The sequence below is a fragment of the Drosophila ananassae genome, assembly GCF_017639315.1.
Source record: "Drosophila ananassae strain 14024-0371.13 chromosome 4 unlocalized genomic scaffold, ASM1763931v2 tig00000054, whole genome shotgun sequence".
Classification (NCBI taxonomy): domain Eukaryota; kingdom Metazoa; phylum Arthropoda; class Insecta; order Diptera; family Drosophilidae; genus Drosophila; species Drosophila ananassae.
Window position 1 is genome coordinate 1,732,957 of NW_025319037.1, and position 19,195 is coordinate 1,752,151.

At 37.7% G+C, this 19,195-nt stretch overlaps 1 protein-coding gene and 1 long non-coding RNA gene across 9 annotated transcripts in view; both read left to right on the plus strand.

Annotated features, from left to right (window-relative positions):
• LOC6496629 (slo-interacting protein 1) overlaps positions 1 to 15,580 on the plus strand; it is an 87,897-nt gene extending 72,317 nt beyond the window's left edge. For 2 of the 8 annotated variants that reach the window (XR_006507850.1, XR_006507851.1), the window contains 2 exons: positions 15,029 to 15,161; positions 15,309 to 15,580. Coding sequence is in view for 3 of the 8 variants with exons in the window: in XM_044717669.1 (XP_044573604.1) it covers positions 1,351 to 2,290; positions 12,648 to 12,796; positions 12,930 to 13,238 (1,398 nt within the window). In the remaining 5 variants the exon portion in view is untranslated. Of the gene's footprint in view, positions 1 to 643; positions 824 to 1,350; positions 2,291 to 12,647; positions 12,797 to 12,929; positions 13,315 to 15,028; positions 15,177 to 15,308 lie in introns of those variants that run through there. The other 6 variants (XR_006507849.1, XR_006507852.1, XM_032452134.2 and 3 more) reach the window with 4 other exon arrangements.
• Positions 15,581 to 15,863: 283 nt separating this feature from the next.
• Positions 15,864 to 18,065, plus strand: LOC123257738. The gene is made up of 2 exons (XR_006507853.1): positions 15,864 to 17,547; positions 17,680 to 18,065. It is a non-coding gene; the product is annotated as an uncharacterized LOC123257738 (long non-coding RNA).
• Positions 18,066 to 19,195: the final 1,130 nt, after the last annotated feature.

Genomic DNA, 19,195 nt, shown 5'->3' on the forward strand with positions numbered 1-19,195 from the left:
CTTGTATTCTGATAGGTAAGTGTTAGTGAAGACATTAGTTTTTTGAAACTGAGGAAGATGAGGTGGAAGGTTAGCCAGTGGCCGTAACATGTGGAAGTTTTACACCCACAGGCTTGGATATTTTTTTCTTCACCGTACTTGGCTGATGTTCTTGACCGAAAATGTTCTCTGACCAAAAGCTGGCGGAACAAATCGTCTTGAACATCTGCAAGGGCACGCGTATTTTGATAGAAGCACTGGCAATACCGCTATTCGACTCGTTTCTAATCTTGACGAGGTATATAGCGGTGGCGAACCTGCGTGCCACGCCCAAAATATCCCCACCAAAATTTTGGTGGTGAAAAAATTTAATACATGTATAAAAAATTACATATTTAAATTATTCTTCCCCGGCCGCTAAGATATGGCAGCTTTAGGATATAGTCCATCGATCCTGCCGGTTTCGGACTTATACTGCATGCAAAGGAAAGAAGGATGTGTGCAAAGTTTAAAGTTATCTTTAAGACGGAGAGATAAGTTAGCGTAGAAACAGGCAGATGGACAGACGGACATGCTTGTATCGACACAGGAGGAGTAAACCAAATCCTTGGTTAATATATTTAACATTTTGACTAACTATAAACATTTTTCTAAAATTTGCTAGGAAGATGACGGCGATGACATTGAGAGTAACTTTGAATACGACAACAGTTTTCTAAGCGACGACTACAAAAATGTTGTAGATAAATTAGATAAAGTTCTACTAAGCCAAGTTAAATATAAAAAAACTATATCAAATAATGAAGATTTTCACACTCCTAGAATATAGGTATAGACGTGGCTCTGTCAAGCAGTGCTTGGGCACCCCTGCTTTGAATAGTTTAACAGCAAAGCTTTTCCCAACATATTTGTGTCGCTACTGAAATATGCCATTTATGCAATAGAAGGTGTGGGAGAAATTTGAAACAAACTTCAACAGCGTGAATTTAATATGAGTCTACGTTCCAAACCTTCGAGTTCTATTTGTAAGAGTCTCGTCCACACCAGGGAACAGCATGTATACAAATTAGTGCATGAGTGCCACTCGCCAAACACACAAATTCCTATGAGTGTAATGGATGTTTTGTCTCTGTTGCACTCGTATACTTTGTGCATGTATATCTTAAGAAATTCCACCATCAAAAAGGGTAGAAAGAGAGAATAGTAAAAACAAGGATATGCAAGTGCAAGTACACTTTTTACATGTAAGCTTCGGCTCTGCTCGAAGTCAAAATCTTTTAAGTTTTGTTAATTTAGAGTATGAAAACCAAATCCTTGGTTAATATATTTAACATTTTGTCTAACTATAAACATTTTTCTAAAATTTGCTAGGAAGATGACGGCGATGACATTGAGAGTAACTTTGAATACGACAACAGTTTTCTAAGCGACGACTACAAAAATGTTGTAGATAAATTGGATAAAGTTCTACTAAGCCAAGTTAAATATAAAAAAACTATATCAAATAATGAAGATTTTCACACTCCAAAATGCTTATGTTTAGAAACACAAAAAAATTCTGGTGAAAATACAAGGTTATTTAATGAAGAAAATTGTATTCCGAATAAAATAAACAAAACCATAGATCGATCGACAAATAAAAATCAAGAAAATCTTTTATATGACTACGATGAAAATGAGCATATTTATGAGACCATTCCAGAGGATTCTGAATCTGAACCCTTATATTGCTCACCATATCAAAGTTCAAATTACATGACGGCAGTGGGTTCTTGTTCACCTGCAACAATAACGGAACCGGCCGGAATAGAAACAGATGCATTGGTGACATCAATGCAACATCAAACTCAACGAGTCGCCCAGTGGCTGGGTTTAAAATCCCAATGCCCTAAGACAACGAAAAATCTTAGTCGACTTCCATCAGCAAAACCAAATCAACTTCCTGAATGCAATAGAATTTTCACATTACGCAGCACAATCACTAGTACAAGTCGATCCAGCAGTAGTGGAATTGTATATAGCTTAAATCGCCCAATCAAAATTCCTAGCGAAGAAGTGCATAATTCCCTTAGTGCTTTCAACGCTGAAGGTTCAAAAAATAGCGCGAAGCCTCATATGAATATATTGAAAGCTGATGAAGAACCCATTTCGAATTCTAAACTGGAAGGGATAGATCCTGAAGTTGACTCTACAGTTTCGCAAAGTGAAGCTTTTGTTACTTCTCCTTTAAGTAGTATGTTACTTTTGCCATTTGGGAAATCAGGACGCATTGGGCTCTGTTCTGGCAACTTGCACACAGCTTATATCAGCGGTATGTCAACAAATTATACCTAGCTTCGAGGATCTTAACAGCTCTTGCATATTTGGTGTCTTAGTTTTATTCAGTGCTTAATTCAGTACTTGTAAATTTTTATTAGAATTTTACTCGTATTAGGGCACTTTCGTGGCACAAAAAAGTAAGTGTTCTCAAATATATTATATATAAACAAACAAACATACCCTATATGGGTACAAATACCCTATATGGGTAAAAAGCCGCGAAAATAAAAATAACTCCACTAGAATAACCAACAATGAAATGGTTGCGGTAATCATAATTTTAACTTCAGAGAAACACTGAATGTATTTTAAGAAATGTGAGACTATAAAAACTAGCTATCATAAATTTTTACAAAGTATTTAAGTTATTTAGAAAAATTTGAAAAAAAACACCCTCCCTTATTAAACATTTTATACCCTTGCAGAAGGTAATACAAATTTTTTTTTTTTCGCACGGTTCCCACTGCATACGTACAGCCCAACTCCCACCCAACCGACCGAGGGGCGCCTGCCGCATAACGTACGGCTCGAATCGCGGGAATAAATTCGAGTTAGTAAATATAAATAGAAGGATTATAAAGAAAACGAGGAAGAATTAGTATGCTCTTGAAGGTAATTTAAAATGGAGGTTTTCATATTTGAAAGGGATGGAAGAGAAATAATACGATACAGACCATTATAGTTCGAACATAAAATCCTAAGGGGATCGTACTGTGATCTACAATGCCTTAAGACTAAAGGACTAAAGTTTCTGGTCCGTCTATTCGGAACGTTAAACTGTAAGGGTGTTAGTGTGCTGGCTATCTACATCACCATTAATAAGCTTGTGTAGGAAAACGACACCCAGCATTGTTCTACGATTTGTTAAGGAGGGTAAGTTTATTAGTAGGAGTGGAAAAATTATTGATGGGCATAGGTGTTGCAAATGTGGAGTTATTAATTTTTCGAATAACTTGGGAATCGCTGACACTTTTGAGATGCCTCTGTAGTTGGCAGCAACGGATTTTTTCCCCTTTTTGTGCAGAGGAATTATGAAAGATTCCTTCCATTTAAAGGGGAAAATCGAAGATTCCAAAGATAAGTTGAAAAGTTTTTGAAGAGGTTTGCACAGAGCCCTAGCACAGTATTTTAGCACACAGCCTGGTACTCCTGGCCTGGCGAATAAACTGGTTTTACCTTTTGAAGATCCAATAAAAAATTGTTTTTAGAAAGAAATGGAACAAATATACGATTAGTTGGTTGAATGTTGTAAGCGTATGACTGATCTGAAGTTTTAGGAGGTGAATACGTTGTTTGGAATGGCCATGGCCTGATCTGAAGTCCCTGATAAATTTGTATACGTAAGTAGGGAAGGAAAAGATACATGTTTACGCTTCGTGTTTACAAAGTTATAAAACTGCTTTGGATCCTGAGTGAACTGAATCCGACAGCGGCGAATATAATTTTTATAACATTCGGCGTTATGCACGGTGAAATTTAACCGAGCTATTAAGTATCTTGAGAAATCTATGTTCTTTTATATTTATTTAAAAGCCTGTCTTTATCTGTTTTTAATTTTGTTAGGCACCTTGTAAACCAAGGAGGATTATTAGTAGCGGACGGATATTTCCACGGCACACTTAAGTCAAAGAATGTATTTAATGTCAAATAAAATTTATCTAGGATGATATTTATATCTGTGCATGCCAGAATATCGGACCAGTAAAAGTGTCGATTAACAAATTAAGTTTACGAAAACAACGAATCTTCTTTGATACGCGGGAAGGCTTCTGATTGACACCAGAATTGGTTTCAATTGAAACTTCAAGCGTAAGGTGGTATGGATCTTCAGGGGTTGAGAGGGGCAACGCTCTGGAAAGTGTGGTACTATCTGGATCAGATACAAAACATAAGTCAAGAAGCCGACCTAACGAATTTCTAACATGGTTGATCTGGCCTAGGGACAAGTCAAAGATGCCCGCCGTGAAATCATAATGGGTGGAAAGTGATAAGAAAGATACATTTTCAGTATTTGACCAATTAAGTTCTGGTAAATTAAAGTCGCCAAGAACTACCAGAAGGTCAATATCTGACATAAGATTGGTAACAGCCTGTATAGCCGACAAGTGATGCCAGTATGTAGGCGGCTCGGAAGATGGTGGAATGTAAGAACAGGTAATAAACAATGATTGAGCAAACAATATGACTTTAACGCAAATGAATTCGATCACCAAACTCTGGTAACTTTACCTCTTCAAAAACGAAATTGGAGTCAATAGAAATTAAGACTCCTCCTCCTCTTCGCAGAGGTCGGTCACGTCTAAAAGTGGTGTACCTACTTGGAAAAACTTCGGAGCAAAAGATCTCCGTCTTTAACCAAGTTTCAGTAAAGACTATAATATGGGACGCAAAGGAAATACTATCAGAGTAAAGTCTAGTCTACGTAGCAGGCCCCGACAGTTCTGATAGGTAAGATTGATAGAACATGTTAGTTTTTTGAAGAGTCGGATTGGACAGATGTTGGGAGCTTGACTCCAGCAGGCTTCGAATTTTTTTTTTTACCTTACTCGGCTGATGCTCTTGTACAAATATGTCCTCTGGCCAGAAGCCAGGCGAACATATTGTCACAAACATCGGCACTGGCACACGTATCATGAAGGATGACATGCGCCTCGAGTAGGAGTATTTAAATTTCCTAATGTCTTCCACTCTAATAACGGCCTTGGTTTTGGCTTTGATATAAGCCGAGATATCAATCTCCGAGGTATCGGGGGCTAGCCGTGAGACAAATATTTGTCTAACAGGTGGTATTACCTGTAATGGTTTTGGTGCCACGGTCGGTAATACCGCGGCATCAGTCCGTTCCGGTGGTCCGGGCGGCGGGTTACCATTTCTAGTGGAAGCTATGGGGGTTAATTCTAGGGCATTCCTAGGAATCACTTGGAGTGATGCCATGGAGGACAAAGCAGACAAGTTATGCTCTGCTACGGTAAATTCGGGTGCTGATTTTTCATTTACCGTCCTTGCTCTTCGAGTAGCAAGGGTAATGAGCGGCTGTATTGTTGCGGGAGGATCCAGCTGTCCCGCGATCTCTGGAGCTGCAACTTCCCTAGTAGCACATTTTTTCTATTGAATTGAGGCTATTGAATTGAACATCCAGCGCACTGATTTTTCGGAAACCAACGATCAAATCTTTAAACCCACTCTTGGTCTGTCGCATGAATGATCTCATTTCATCTTGGACAGCCCGGCACCCACTGCAGCAATAATGGAGGCCAACACGGCGGGATATGGCATCCGAGACAGATGCAGTAAGGCCAGCACATTTGGCATGTGAGACACTTTCGCACAGCCAACAATAGATGCTGGCCTGGGACGAAGATATCGGCTTATTGCACGATTTTAATGAGCAGACAACATTGTATTCCATTTTTTTAAAATTACAAATTAGCAAAAATGAATTTATAATTTTTTAAATTTTCTATTATTATTATTATTTTTTTTTTTATTTTAAGCAAATAAGCCTTCAACCACTGTACCAACTAAGGTTAATAAAAGGTAGGTAGAGGAGGGAGTTAGTAAAGAGAGAGCTACGGGAGAGCGACTTTTTATACCCTTGCAGAGGGTATTATAATTTTGGTCAAAAGTGTGCAACGCAGTGAAGGAGACATCTCCGACCCTATAAAGTATATATATTTTTGATCAGGATCACCTCCTGAGTCGACTGATTGATCGAAAATGTCATAACTTTGGTCATAACTTTTTTTAAGATAGAGGGTTGGGACTTTCCACACATGTTATATTTGACCAACATATCTTATGTACAAGGATCGGCCAACTATATCCTATAACTGCCATATATCTGAACGATCGAATTGGCATAACTTTGGTGTCTTTTAAGCTAGAATGATGGGATTTTCTATGGATTCTGCCAAATTTCATCAGGATCGGCTGACTATATCCTATAGCCGCCATATGACTGAACGATCGGAAATTGCACAACCTTAACTGCAAGGGTATATCAGTTTTGGATCCGCCTGAAGTTAGCTTTCCTTGTTTAAGTTTGAAAGATAGGACTAAGATAGGTCGAAAAACAAGTTTTTAAAACTTCTTCGCATCCCGCGCGGGTCAAGATCGTGTTTTTAAAACTTCTTTGCATCATACACTGCCGTGCACTTGAATGGGGACTAGAATTTGTTTTCTGAAGAAGAGAACATAGGCAAACTATGGAAATAAGAGATTTTTTTTTCTGTTTTGCTTTGACCACTCCTAGAATGGTGTAGTTTTTTGCATGCACTTGAATAGGAACAGACGTGATTTCTTCATTCTGAGCAAAATTCCATGCGATAAAGTTTAAAAATTGTCAGGGGTCTAAACCTCTTAAATATAAAAAAAGTCCTTTCACCTGCTGAGTGCCGAATTGTTCGAGAATTGTCAAACTCACATTGTGGGTCTTCGAAAATTCATTCAAAATTACATTTAAATGCAAGTGTGGATACAGTACGGAGAGAGTTATAGGACAAGCTGACAACACGGGCCGACAATTTCCAACTTTTTTTTTCCTCCACGAATAATTTTACCTGCTCCATAACCTTTAGGATCCCCTGAACCAAAGTCCAGAACAAACATAGGTTCTATCACCCACAGTTTCCGCGGTACACCTAAGAGAAGAAATCGATCAAATTTTACCATATATTGAATTATGTAGGCCGTGTAATGGCGATAACCATCATTATTTCTAGTACATATCATTTTTGAAATGTATGTGTACCAACTAAAATTAAAAATTGGTATCTAGCAGTTACCATATCTTTGGAATACTCATCCAAAGTCGAAATCTCAGATTTTCTACATTAATTTTGGGTCTTCTATGATTTTTTCCCAAACATTTTTCTATGGAAGATTTTTATTTTCTTATTGAAATCAATAGATCATACCATGTTTTAATTTTGGATTTAAGGAAAAACTCGAAATAATATTATTGAATTTAATATAGGTGGTTCAACAATATTTTCTTCAATTAAATTGGAGTTTTTAATCTCATATTTACAAAAAGTCATCCTTATGAAATTTTGTACATAAAATGTTTTGGTCAAATATAACATGTGTGGAAAGTCCCAACCCTCTAACTTAAAAAACACCAAAGTTATGGCATTTTCGATCAATCAGTTATATGGCAGCTATAGTATATACTACCTGCAAGGAAAAAAAGAATGTGTGCAAAGTTTCAACTCGATAGCTCTAAAACTGAGAGACTAGTTTGCGTAGAAACAGACAGACGGACAGACTGACATGCTCATATCGACTCAGGAGGTGATCCTGATCAAGAATATATACACTTTATGGGGTCGGGGATGTCCCCTTCACTGCGTTGCACCCTTTTGACCAAAATTATAATACCCTTTGCAAGGGTATATAAACACCCAAATTGACGAAAACAAAAATAGGGGCGCTCGACTCTTCGTTATAATTCCCCCTATATACTTAAGCGAATATTAGCTTTCCTACGCTCCCGCTCGTCCTTATGCTAACTTAGACTAGACTTTAAAAATAACATTCAAGTACATATCACAAGCTGCATTTGTCTGAAACTGTGGAAGATTTTTTTTCATTTTGAGTCAATTTCCTAGGAAAGGCCGGAAAAGCCGCTCCCTGCATTTATTTGTAGAAATAGCTTAGGATTCGTAATTGCGGGACCAACAAAGCAAAGAGGGATTGCACAGACTGTCGGTTTATAGGACGATTGGAGCCGAAGCCGAAAACAAAAGCTGATCCGAGGAAGGATCATCGTCAAAGGTCAGGTAGGTTATCCTTCTTAGCCACACCCGCCAGTACATCCGGATTGTTGGAGCACCACTTTCTCAAGCGAAACTTGCCCTTGGACAGGATTCCAGAAATTTGATCACTCATGTTGACAACCATCTTCAGTAGGTTGTTCTTTACCACCAGAAATGAGAGCATCTACGTAGAAATATTGCTGCAAGATCTCGGACGTCAAAGGGAAATCAGCAATTTCTTTCTCAGAAAGCTGATGCATTGCTCTTACGGCCAAATATGATACGGCAGACTTCGTTCCGTATGTCACTATATTCAACTAATACGTCAGGAGATCATCCTGGGGGGATTTCTTGCCAGATAAAACATTGGGGGTAGCATTCTAATACAATTATAAATTTTACAAATAGCGCCATATAACGCCACAGGTTAAGAGTGAATCCTCAGAAGAATATGGAATAGCTTAGGCTGGCCATTAAAACGTCATTCAATGAGTATCCCGAGATTGTAGCAGCGGAACATTAAACACCACCCTATGTTTGGTTATTGAGCTTTCCTCATTCACCACGCAATGATGAGGTAGGAAATACTTGCCCGTATTGCACCCGCATTTCTGGATAACTTCATTTCCAGAGTATGAAAGCCCCTCAAGGCCCGAGTGTAAGAATCTCCTAGGACATGGAAGTTGCATTTAGCTGAAGGACTGGCGGAAAACTTCCTTGTCTTCAACCGAACAAACGTTTAAGAGAAATACCCTTTTGGATGCCTTCACGATTGGCTCAACACAATTTTCGACTCCTCAAAATTGACAGAATTATTGGGCTGGGCTGACTGTCCGTAATGTTGAAAGCTATAACAATCTAAATTTTCGAATAATACGTTTTAAGGCGGCATTTTACGCGCAAATTAACAGAAGCTTTATCCGTTTTAAGCTCAGCGCCACTGAGACGGGCCATCGTTACAGAACATTTAGTGCGGCACTTGTAAACCGGAATCTAAAAAAACTCGGGAAGGTAGAAAGGCTCCTGATTGACCAAAAAGGAGGTGGTTGGTAGGAGCTATAGCTCAGCATGGCGATCTTGGGTCACGTCGGTGTGGATTGACCGGCATGGTGGGGTCGCACTGGAAAATTGATGGGTCCCCAGACTCTTACACGGAGTGGAGCTCTGTTAGAGCATGCTAGTATCGACTCAAGAGGTGAACCCAATAAAGAATGTATATATGTACATTATAGGGCAGGAGATTTTTCCTTCACTGCGTTGCACATTTTTGACCAAAATTCTAATACCCACTGCAAGGGTATAACTAACAAGAAAGGAGAGCTAACTTCGGGCGGAGCCGAAGTTGATATACCCTTGCAGTTGAGTTGGGGGCGCCACGCATCTTATATTATTAGATATATAGCGGATCGTATATAGTTGGCCGATCCTTATGAAATTTGGCATATCGAATTATTTTGCCCAAAGAGGAATCCACTGAAACTTCCATCTTTCTAACTTGAAAAACAACGAAGTTATGGCATTTCCGATCAATCAGTTATATGGCAGCTATAGGATATAGTTGACCGATCCCGGAGAAAGAAGGGTGTGTGCAAAGTTTCAACTCGATAGCTTTAAAACTGAAAGACTAGTTTGCGTAGGAACAGACAGACGGACAGACTGACATGCTCATATCGACTCAGGAGGTGATCCTGATCAAGAATATATATACTTTATAGGGTCGGAGATGTCTCCTTCACTGCGTTGCACTCTTTTGACCAAAATTATAATACCCTCTGCAAGGGTATAAAAAGGAAAGCTAAGCAGTATTATAATACTGCAAAGAGATATTTATTTTATATCTTTTTGGTCTTTCGCCAGCATCAATTTTTCTTATATTTTGACATGAATGGTCGATTGGGGAACCCACGTCGATTGGCTTGAGTGCTCTGGTGCTTTTCTCGTATCCCACATAAGCTTTTTTCCTTTTTCATTGTGTGCCATCTTTGGCCGATAATGCAATCGTCACCAAGTACCAGCAGGATGTGAAGTTATCCTAAGCTTATCGCGCTGGATAGAAATCCGCTTCGCTCCCGGAATTATCATTTATTACCCTTGTCAAAAACATATCTTGAGCCATCCCATGACATTTATGGTAATTACTTTTTTTTGTCAAAATGTAGACGGCCGCACTTTCACTGGCTTCTCCCCTCATGGCGAGGGAAAAAATATATAGAAGTTTCACCTGGTAAATTGTTTATTTTTCTAAATAAATTGGTAGTCATAGTTAAAAAATGTGTACCAAAAGACTCCGACCAAAGTTGATATTTTTTTTTGCGCGGTTTCCACTGCATACGTACAGCCCACCTCCCGTCCAACCGACCGAGGGACGCTGCCGCGTAACGTACGGCTCCAATCGCGGGAATAGATCCGAGATAGATAAGCGAGGATTATGAGAAAGATATTACGAGGAAGAGTGTTGCACAGATAAGGCGGTTAATAAAAGCAATTTAAGATTGTTAGTAGAGCAAAATGACAAGATGTGGTAGAGACCATTGTAGTCCGAACATAATACCCTGAACGGATCGTGTTGGGCATATGTCGAACTACAATGGCTGAGGAGCAGAGGACGAAAGTTTCTGGTCCTTCTACTAGGAACGTTAAAATTTAAGCGTGTTAGTAAATGCTGAATGTCTATATTTCCATAAATAAGATTATATAAAAACATGACACCCAGCATCGTTCTACGATTTGTTAATGATGGTAAGTTGATTAGTAAAAGTCTACTATGATAAGAGGGGAGGTAAAGATTTGCATCCCAATTAAGTCCCCTAAGCGCAAAAGTAAGGAAGTTTTTTTGTACAGATTCAATGTGATCTTGGTGTACTCCATATTGAGGACTCCAGACCCACGATCCATACTCAAGAATCGGACGGACCAGTGATGTATATAACGTTTTAGTTATGTACTGGTCATAAAATTCTTTTGACCATCTTTTAATAAAACCAAGCACACCCATAGCTTTATTAACCATGGTAGATACATGGTCGGTAAATTTAAGTTTCAAATCTAATAGGACACCTAGATCGTCAACCTGAGTTAATCGTTCTAAGGCGTTCCCATAGAGAAAGTACATAGCCTGGTGAGGACTAGTTTGGTAAAAAGACATAAGTTTACATTTCGATCCATTAAGCTTTAGGTTATTTGCTAAACACCAATTTTGAAGTTTATCCAAATCGGATTGAAGTCTAGACTGGGCGCTAGTGAATTTATTCTGAAGGCATAGCTTAACGTCATCAGCGTACATAAGTACAAGTGAATTAGTTAAGGCAAGGGGCAAGTCGTTAATAAAAAGAGTAAAAAGTAGGGGTCCAAGATGGCTTCCTTGGGGCACCCCCGATGTGGCGCGGACTAAACGCGAGGTAACATCTTTAAAGAAAACACGTTGGGTTCTCCCTGATAAGTAGCTCGAAATCCACATAAGAAGATCAGTTGGGAATCCCAAAAGACTGAGTTTACTTATAAGAAGCGAATGGTTAACAGAGTCAAATGCTTTACTGAAGTCAGTGTATATGACGTCTGTTTGTAAGCCATTCCGGAAGCCATCCGTGATAAAAGATGTTAGCTCCAATAAGTTGGTAGTGGTGGAGCGGCGCTTCATGAAGCCATGCTGGCACGGAGTTATTATTGAACTACATAGGTGTTGCAAATGTGGAGTGATAAGTTTTTCCAAAAGCTTTGGAATTGCTGACAATTTAGAGATGCCTCTATAATTAGCAGCGTCGGATTTTTTCCCTTTTTTATGCAGCGGAATAATGAAGGATTCCTTCCACATAAGGGGAAAGATCGAAGTTTCCAGCGATAGATTAAAGAGTTTAACAAGCGGTTTGCACAGTGCCTCGGCGCAGTACTTCAGAACACAGCCTGGTACTCCATCAGGGCCTGGCGAATACACGGGCTTAACCTGGAGAAGATCCGATAACACACCACTTTGATCGAAAGATGGGCAAAATATAAGGTTGGCTGATTGGATATTATAAGTGTAAGGCTGAGCTAAACTGCTGCTAGGTGAATAGGTAGTTTGAAAAAACTGTGCAAAGAGATCGGCCATTGCCTGATCGGTGTTCGCATAAGAGTTCTCAAACGTAAGCAGTGGGGGAAAAGATACATGTTTACGCTTAGTGTTTACTAAGTTATAAAACTGCTTCGGATCCTGAGTAAACTGAATCCTGCAGCGGCGAATATAACTCCTATAACATTCTGCGTTATGCACGGTGAAATTGGACCGCGCTACTAAGTATCTTGAATAACTAACTGTACAGCCAGATAATCTATGTTTGTTTAAAAGTCTACTCATACTATTCTTTAAATTTATAAGGTGCCTTGTATACCAAGGCGGATTCGTTGAAGCGGACGGATATTTCCACGGCACGCAAGCGTCGAAAAATATGTTCAAAGTGTAATAAAATTTTTGTAATGCGATGTTTATATCCTCGCATGCCAGTAAATCAGACCAATCAAATTCCAAAATTAACTTATTTAATTTCGTAAAGTCAGCCTTACGAAAGAAAGGCTGAAAGAATATTCTTTACTAATTTTTTATATTTTTTTTTTTAGAAACCCCCAGAAAAGCCAGCAATGAAGAGGACATAAATGTGCATAGATCAGATCAACATGTTATACAAATAAAGAAAGTAGAAGAAAGTCACCATCCGCAGTTTAATGCACCAAATTTAAGTCGCTATCATTTTGTAAGTAGCCAAGAGGTAAGTTTCCATCTTGGTTTTTTTTTTTTAATTTTTTTGCTAAATCTAAACTTATAATAAAAACTTTAAAGTTGTTTGTAATGAAAAGTGTAGTTTTTTCTGCCTTTGATTTAACATGTCAATTTAATTTTAGGTTGCGAACAAAGCTCAAGGTTCTATTCAAAGTTCAAAGAATACTTCTGAACTAGTCAACATAAAAGGCGGTGATGAATCATCTATGGTTTGGAAAGTTAAACGACGACCAGATGGATCTCGGTACATTGTGAAACGACCGGTGCGTAATCGCACAATTCAAAAAAATATTCGGGGAAATGAGCTACCTACTGAAGAGGAAACAATATCAGAAGTGAAAATTGGTCGTTGTTGGACAAAGGATGAACGGAAAAGGCATATAGAACGGGCACGAGAGCGGCGACATCATAAGCTGCACGAAAAACAATAAATGTTTTTTCCTATATATCCTAAGTAATACATTACATAGCTTTACTTAGAATTAAATATGTAGCATTCATATTTGTTTTTTTATAAGTTTATAAAAATAATTACTTAAAAAAATATTTGAAATGTTTTTTGTGTCACAGGAAAATTAACATTTATTTAAAAAAAAACATGATTTGTAGCAAAAAAACAAAAAGTTTGTGGCCTAGAATAAAAAATAAATCGCATACAAAAAAATGGCGTAATTTTTTTAAAAGGGTAATAATGATGAATTGGTTTATATTTTTTCACTCAGAAAATAATCATTATTCTTTGATCGAAAAAATATATATCAGGAATAAACATTATTTATGATTTTTATTTTTTTTCGCTCACTTGATTCAAGATTGTGGGCTATTTGAAAACTTTTCTGGATATTTGAATGCATATACATATTATTAGATCAAAAACACAGGTACATATTAATACTGTGAGTCTTCCTCTATTACTCCTCCGTATAATGAAATAACCTTCAGGCTCCTTTGAACCAAAGTCTAGAACACATATAGGTTCCATCACCCACAGTTTCAGCGGTACACAAAAAAGTATTTTGAAAATGTTTTGAGCCAAACTATTTCTACAGCTAATCGACCGATTTTTAGAGGACATTTATATATATTCTGTTTCCCACATAGGCTTTCAGTATTTTTGAGCGCACAGATCTCAGAAACGTAGTCGTATTCAAAGAACGTGTAAAAGTTCCGACTAAATACCTGGATTCTGCAAGGGACTGATCGGGTTCACCATGCGCTTGCTGTGATCAGGCTAGAGTTGATGTGAGATACTTGAAGTCCTGGGTTGGTTGTCCTCAAGTACAGATAGTACGGGGTTTCGGCGGATTCCGTATCGGCCGATCCTACTTATGGGCCGTTTCACGGGAGCAACTTTCGAAGTAGGTTGGATAACGCGGTTCCTACTTGTGGTCCGTTTTACGGAAGCAACACTCGAAGTAGATTAGATACCGAAGGCTACTTGTGGTCCGTTTTACACAGGAGCCACTCGAAGTGGGTTTGATGACGAAAGTTCTACTTGTTGTCAGTTTACACAGGAGCCACTCGAAGTAGATAGTTTTAAGAAAGTCCTACTTGTGGTCCGTTTTACACAGGAGCAACTCTCGAAGTAGGTTTGTTTTAAGAGAGTCCTACTTGTGGTCCGTTTTACGCAGGATCACTCGAAGTAGGTTGGTTTTAAGTGCCATACCTTGACACTGAGTAACGAACCGATCTACTCTGTATTCGCAACTATCTTTATTTTAGAAGAACAATTCTTTTACAGATTCTAAATTATACATAAATATACAAAGGTCAATGTTATGAACGTGTTGGAACGACACTGGCATTACCCACCTCTGAGTCTGCTCAGTCAGATTGCTAGTCATGCATGGCATGTTCATGCATTTCGGCTTAGCTAGCTGGCTTTGCTTGCTTCGGTCAGTCGGTCAATCTTCCCGCTTATACTGCTGATTACCGCTTCTGGCGCCGCTTCGCTCCCGGAATTAACGTTTATTACCCTTGTCAAAAACATATCTTGAGCCATCCCACGACATTTATGGCAATTACTTTTTTTTGTCAAAATGTAGACGGCCGCACTTTCACTGGCTTCTCCCCTCATGGGGAGGGAAAAAATACATAGAAATTTCACCTGGTAAATTGTTTATTTTTCTAAATAAATTGGTAGTCATAGTTAAAAAATGTGTACCAAAAGACTCCGACCAAAGTTGATATTCTTTACTAATTTTTTATATTTCTTTTTTAGAAACCCCCAGAAAAGCCAGCAATAAAGAGGACATAAATGTACATAGATCAGATCAACATGTTATACAAAAAAGAAAGTAGAAGAAAGTCACCATCCGCAGTTTAATGCACCAAATTTAAGTCGCTATCATTTTGTAAGTAGCCAAGAGGTAAGTTTCCATCTTGGTTTTTTTTTTAAATTTTGTTGCTAAATCTAAACCTTTAATAAAAACTTTAAAGTTGTTTGTAATGAAAAGTGTAGTTTTTTCTTCCTTTGATTTAACATGTCAATTTAATTTTAGGTTGCGAACAAAGCTCTATTCAAAGTTCAAAGAATACTTCTGAACTAGTCAACATAAAAGGCGGTGATGAATCATCTATGGTTTGGAAAGTTAAGCGACGACCAGATGGATCTCGGTACATTGTGAAACGACCGGTGCGTAATCGCACAATTCAAAAAAATATTCGGGGAAATGAGCTACCTACTGAAGAGGAAACAATATCAGAAGAGAAAATTGGTCGTTGTTGGACAAAGGATGAACGGAAAAGGCATATAGAACGGGCACGAGAGCGGCGACATCATAAAACATAGCTGCACGAAAAACAATAAATGTTTTTTCCTATATATCCTAAGTAATACATTACATAGCTTTACTTAGAATTAAATATGTAGCATTGATATTTGTTTTTTTATAAGTTTATAAAAATAATTACTTAAAAATATATTAGAAATGTTTTTTGTGTCACAGGAAAATTAACATTTATTTAAAAAAAAAACATGATTTGTAGCAAAAAAACAAAAAGTTTGTGGCCTAGAATAAAAAATAAATCGCATACAAAAAAATGGCGTAATTTTTTTAAAAGGGTAATAATGATGAATTGGTTTATATTTTTTCACTCAGAAAATAATCATTATTCTTTGATCGAAAAAATATATATCAGGAATAAGCATTATTTATGATTTTTATTTTTTTTCGCTCACTTGATTCAAGATTGTGGGCTATTTGAAAACTTTTCTGGATATTTGAATGCATATACATATTATTAGATCAAAAACACAGGTACATATTAATACTGTGAGTCTTCCTCTATTACTCCTCCGTATAATGAAATAACCTTCAGGCTCCTTTGAACCAAAGTCTAGAACACATATAGGTTCCATCATCCACAGTTTCAGCGGTACACAAAAAAGTATTTTGAAAATGTTTTGAGCCAAACAGCTAATCGACCGATTTTTAGAGGACATTTATATATATTCTGTTTCCCACATAGGCTTTCAGTATTTTTGAGCGCACAGATCTCAGAAACGTAGTCGTATTCAAAGAACGTGTAAAAGTTCCGACTAAATGTACCTGGATTCTGCAAGGGACTGATCGGGTTCATCATGCGCTTGCTGTGATCAGGCTAGAGTTGATGTGAGATACTTGAAGTCCTGGGTTGGTTGTCCTCAAGTACAGATAGTACGGGGTTTCGGCGGATTCCGTATCGGCCGATCCTACTTATGGGCCGTTTCACGGGAGCAACTTTCGAAGTAGGTTGGATAACGCGGTTCCTACTTGTGGTCCGTTTTACGGAAGCAACACTCGAAGTAGATTAGATACCGAAGGCTACTTGTGGTCCGTTTTACACAGGAGCCACTCGAAGTGGGTTTGATGACGAAAGTTCTACTTGTTGTCAGTTTACACAGGAGCCACTCGAAGTAGATAGTTTTAAGAAAGTCCTACTTGTGGTCCGTTTTACACAGGAGCAACTCTCGAAGTAGGTTTGTTTTAAGAGAGTCTTACTTGTGGTCCGTTTTAGGCAGGATCACTCGAAGTAGGTTGGTTTTAAGTGCCATACCTTGACACTGAGTAACGAACCGATCTACTCTGTATTCGCAACTATCTTTATTTTAGAAGAACAATTCTTTTACAGATTCTAAATTATACATAATTATACAAAGGTCAATGTTATGAACGTGTTGGAACGACACTGGCATTACCCACCTCTGAGTCTGCTCAGTCAGATTGCTGGTCATGCATGGCATGTTCATGCATTTCGGCTTAGCTAGCTGGCTTTGCTTGCTTCGGTCAGTCGGTCAATCTTCCCGCTTATACTGCTGATTACCGCTTCTGGCGCCGCTTCGCTCCCGGAATTAACGTTTATTACCCTTGTCAAAAACATATCTTGAGCCATCCCACGACATTTATGGCAATTACTTTTTTTGTCAAAATGTAGACGGCCGCACTTTCACTGGCTTCTCCCCTCATGGGGAGAGAAAAAATATATAGAAGTTTCACCTGGTAAATTGTTTATTTTTCTAAATAAATTGGTAGTCATAGTTAAAAAATGTGTACCAAAAGACTCCGACCAAAGTTGATATTCTTTACTAATTTTTTATATTTCTTTTTTAGAAACCCCCAGAAAAGCCAGCAATGAAGAGGACATAAATGTGCATAGATCAGATCAACATGTTATACAAAAAAGAAAGTAGAAGAAAGTCACCATCCGCAGTTTAATGCACCAAATTTAAGTCGCTATCATTTTGTAAGTAGCCAAGAGGTAAGTTTCCATCTTGGTTTTTTTTTTAAATTTTGTTGCTAAATCTAAACTTATAATAAAAACTTTAAAGTTGTTTCTAATGAAAAGTGTAGTTTTTTCTTCCTTTGATTTAACATGTCAATTTAATTTTAGGTTGCGAACAAAGCTCAAGGTTCTATTCAAAGTTCAAAGAATACTTCTGAACTAGTCAACATAAAAGGCGGTGATGAATCATCTATGGTTTGGAAAGTTAAACGACGACCAGATGGATCTCGGTACATTGTGAAACGACCGGTGCGTAATCGCACAATTCAAAAAAATATTCGGGGAAATGAGCTACCTACTGAAGAGGAAACAATATCAGAAGAGAAAATTGGTCGTTGTTGGACAAAGGATGAACGGAAAAGGCATATAGAACGGGCACGAGAGCGGCGACATCATAAAACATAGCTGCACGAAAAACAATAAATGTTTTTTCCTATATATCCTAAGTAATACATTACATAGCTTTACTTAGAATTAAATATGTAGCATTCATATTTGTTTTTTTATAAGTTTATAAAAATAATTACTTAAAAATATATTAGAAATGTTTTTTGTGTCACAGGAAAATTAACATTTATTTAAAAAAAACATGATTTGTAGCAAAAAAACAAAAAGTTTGTGGCCTAGAATAAAAAATATATCGCATACAAAAAAATGGCGTAATTTTTTTAAAAGGGTAATAATGATGAATTGGTTTATATTTTTTCACTCAGAAAATAATCATTATTCTTTGATCGAAAAAATATATATCAGGAATAAACATTATTTATGATTTTTATTTTTTTTCGCTCACTTGATTCAAGATTGTGGGCTATTTGAACACTTTTCTGGATATTTGAATGCATATACATATCATTATGTGTGTATGTATCACTGTGAGTCTTCCTCTATTACTCCTCCGTATAATGAAATAACCTTCAGGCTCCTTTGAACCAAAGTCTAGAACACATATAGGTTCCATCACCCACAGTTTCAGCGGTACACAAAAAAGTATTTTGAAAATGTTTTGAGCCAAACTATTTCTACAGCTAATCGACCGATTTTTAGAGGAGTTATAGACATTTTTATATATTCTGTTTCCCACATAGGCTTTCAGTATTTTTGAGCGCACAGATCTCAGAAACGTAGTCGTATTCAACACATTTTTACGCGATGACTGTGCAGTACAGCATTATTATTATTATTATCGCAGATTGCGGATTATTATCGCAGTGTAAAATAAAACTTACAAAAAAACAGGATATTATTCTGAGTCATATCCCCCCCCATAGCCAAAAGCTATCTACGCCACTGAATACTTCTGAACTAGTCAACATAAAAGGCGGTGATGAATCATCTATGGTTTGGAAAGTTAAACGACGACCAGATGGATCTCGGTACATTGTGAAACGACCGGTGCGTAATCGCACAATTCAAAAAAATATTCGGGGAAATGAGCTACCTACTGAAGAGGAAACAATATCAGAAGTGAAAATTGGTCGTTGTTGGACAAAGGATGAACGGAAAAGGCATATAGAACGGGCACGAGAGCGGCGACATCATAAGCTGCACGAAAAACAATAAATGTTTTTTCCTATATATCCTAAGTAATACATTACATAGCTTTACTTAGAATTAAATATGT